The sequence below is a fragment of the Colobus angolensis genome, unplaced genomic scaffold, assembly GCF_000951035.1.
Source record: "Colobus angolensis palliatus isolate OR3802 unplaced genomic scaffold, Cang.pa_1.0 Scaffold482, whole genome shotgun sequence".
Lineage (NCBI taxonomy): Eukaryota > Metazoa > Chordata > Mammalia > Primates > Cercopithecidae > Colobus > Colobus angolensis.
This window is the reverse complement of record NW_012118288.1, coordinates 384,233-386,380: the sequence shown is the minus strand read 5'-3', so window position 1 is coordinate 386,380 and position 2,148 is coordinate 384,233. Positions and strand designations below refer to the sequence as shown.

Sequence of the window (2,148 nt, the reverse complement as noted above, 5' to 3'; positions counted from 1 at the left end):
ACTCATTGAGAATAACCCTTGAAATCTGCAAAACTTGCTCTAGCACAAACCCAGGCAACAGTATGATTTAATAGTGCCCCAGAGAAGCATGTCTGTGTCCTGTCTCAGTCATCTCTACATGGAAAGCTGAAAGGGCAATCAGGAGTGTGGTATGTAGGATTCTGGCACTGTAACAGAGAAAGATGGTGTTCCCATACCATTCACGGTGAGCCTGGCCTTCTGTGAGTAAGTGGAGCCAAAGTGGTTGGTGATGACACATTGGTAGCGGCCCTCGTGCCCAAAAGTGACCTCGCGGAGGTGCAGGATGGTGGTGTACTTCAGCACTTTCCCGTCCTGCGCGTGGACAAAGTTTTCCACGTCTGCGTTGCTCAGGACTTCATTGTCCTTCTTCCAGGCAAAGGTCGTGGGGGAGCTGCTGCTGCTGGCTGCTGAGCACGTGAACTGGATGTCCTCGCCCACCACAGCCATGGTTGTTTCTGGCTGGGTGATGATCTGTGGCTTCAGGAAGTCATCTGGGGAGAGAAGGGTCAACTGTAAGGCACCGGGTTCTTAGTACACACAGGAGCCAGCTGCTGTTCATGCTAACAAGAAACTGACTCAGACACCAATCCAGAACCAGAGCTAGAGGTCGCTGTGCATCCTCAGCCCCACCAGAGGCCATAAGAGTTGCACCATGGATATCTGACCTCATCTTAATTGTAAGTCTGTGAGTACTGATCAACTCCTTGATTGGAAATTAACCCACCACTTCTCAGTTCTCAAACCAGCCAGCTGGCAGTTTCCTCAAGACAACTGGCTCTGCCTGCTGACTTTCACAGAAAACAGAGTCAGGCATCACTGGTCAAGGCTGCAGAGATCTTATCCACAAACCTTACTCCAAAAGGAGGGGGTGTGAAACACTTCCAAAATGCCAGAATAAGGATCTCCAAAAATCTGCACCTCCATTAAAATAATGAAAACACCTGGAAAAATGGTCAAAAGCAACTTTTTCAGAATTCTGGAAAACCAAAGGCCTACAACAATCCATGGAGTGTTGATTCAAGAAAATGGCAACATCTCAGTAAGAAATGTGAGCTTTTTGGTGTTTTAACTTATCCTAAGCCCCATTGTCTTATCTCCCCAGCTCCATGGTAGCCTTGAAACTCAGCAGCCTAGCAACCACTGAAGGGTCAGAATGGGTTCCCCAAAAGCCCCATCTCCAGAACTGACACTATGTGACCTATCTGGCAGCAACCTGGAAAGCCCCATTCACAGGATTTGCATTTATTTGTCCTGATCTAGTTTGCCCAGCAGGAGAAGCCCTAGCCCCAGGGCACATGACCACAACAATCAGTAGCCACTGTTTACCAGTGCGGCTGTCTGAGTGGACAACACCCATGGGGCAAACAAGCAGCTGGCCAAAAACCTATAAAGGAAAATGTGGGGAATACGATGTTGATGGTGGGCTTTGAAAAGGTCCAATACGTTCCTGGGGATCTAGACAGCCACATGCGGGTGCAAGGCCATGTGCATGCCCAGGAAAGACCTGAGGGGGTCCTCATTTCTTACCTGTGGCTGAGCATGACTGTCTACACAAATACAAAGTAGACGGCACACCCCAACACAAACACAAGCCGTCAGTAAAGGATAGGAGGCAGTGGTTGTGGTGACAAGGACTTTTCTGTCCAACCATTAGCTAACCACTAAACTAAACAAGCAGGGACTTAGGGGGACAGACTTTACAGCTTTTGTCCAGGAAAAGTCACTAGGCAAGCTGTAACAATAAACAGCAACAGCAGCAAATCCTGGGGGAGAAGAAGGGGAATATCCAATTTCCAGAGTTGCCACATTATTTTATTTTAAATGCCCAATTTTCAACAAAATATTATGAAACACTCAAACAGGAAAAAAGCAGTCAACAGAAACTCTCCGAGGGAGCCCAGACTTAGACTCACTAAATAAACTTTTTAAATCTGCAATTACAGGCATGTTCAAACACCTCAGCGAAACCATGTCTGAAAAAAATCGAAGGATAGTGGCCAGGTGTGGTGACTCACACCTGTAATCCCAGTACTTTGGGAGGTTGAGGCAGGCAGATCATGAGGTCAGGAGATCAAGACCATCCTGGCTAACATGGTGAAACCCCATCTCTACTAAAAATACCAAAAA

General features: G+C 47.3%; 1 protein-coding gene across 1 annotated transcript in view; it reads right to left on the bottom strand.

Annotated features, from left to right (window-relative positions):
- LOC105524044 (leucine-rich repeats and immunoglobulin-like domains protein 1) overlaps positions 1 to 2,148 on the bottom strand; it is a gene marked incomplete at its 5' end in the record, with an annotated part of 113,240 nt that overhangs the window by 17,279 nt on the left and 93,813 nt on the right. Inside the window, 1 exon segment of the mRNA XM_011959136.1 lies at positions 198 to 512. Coding sequence (XP_011814526.1) covers positions 198 to 512 — 315 coding nt within the window.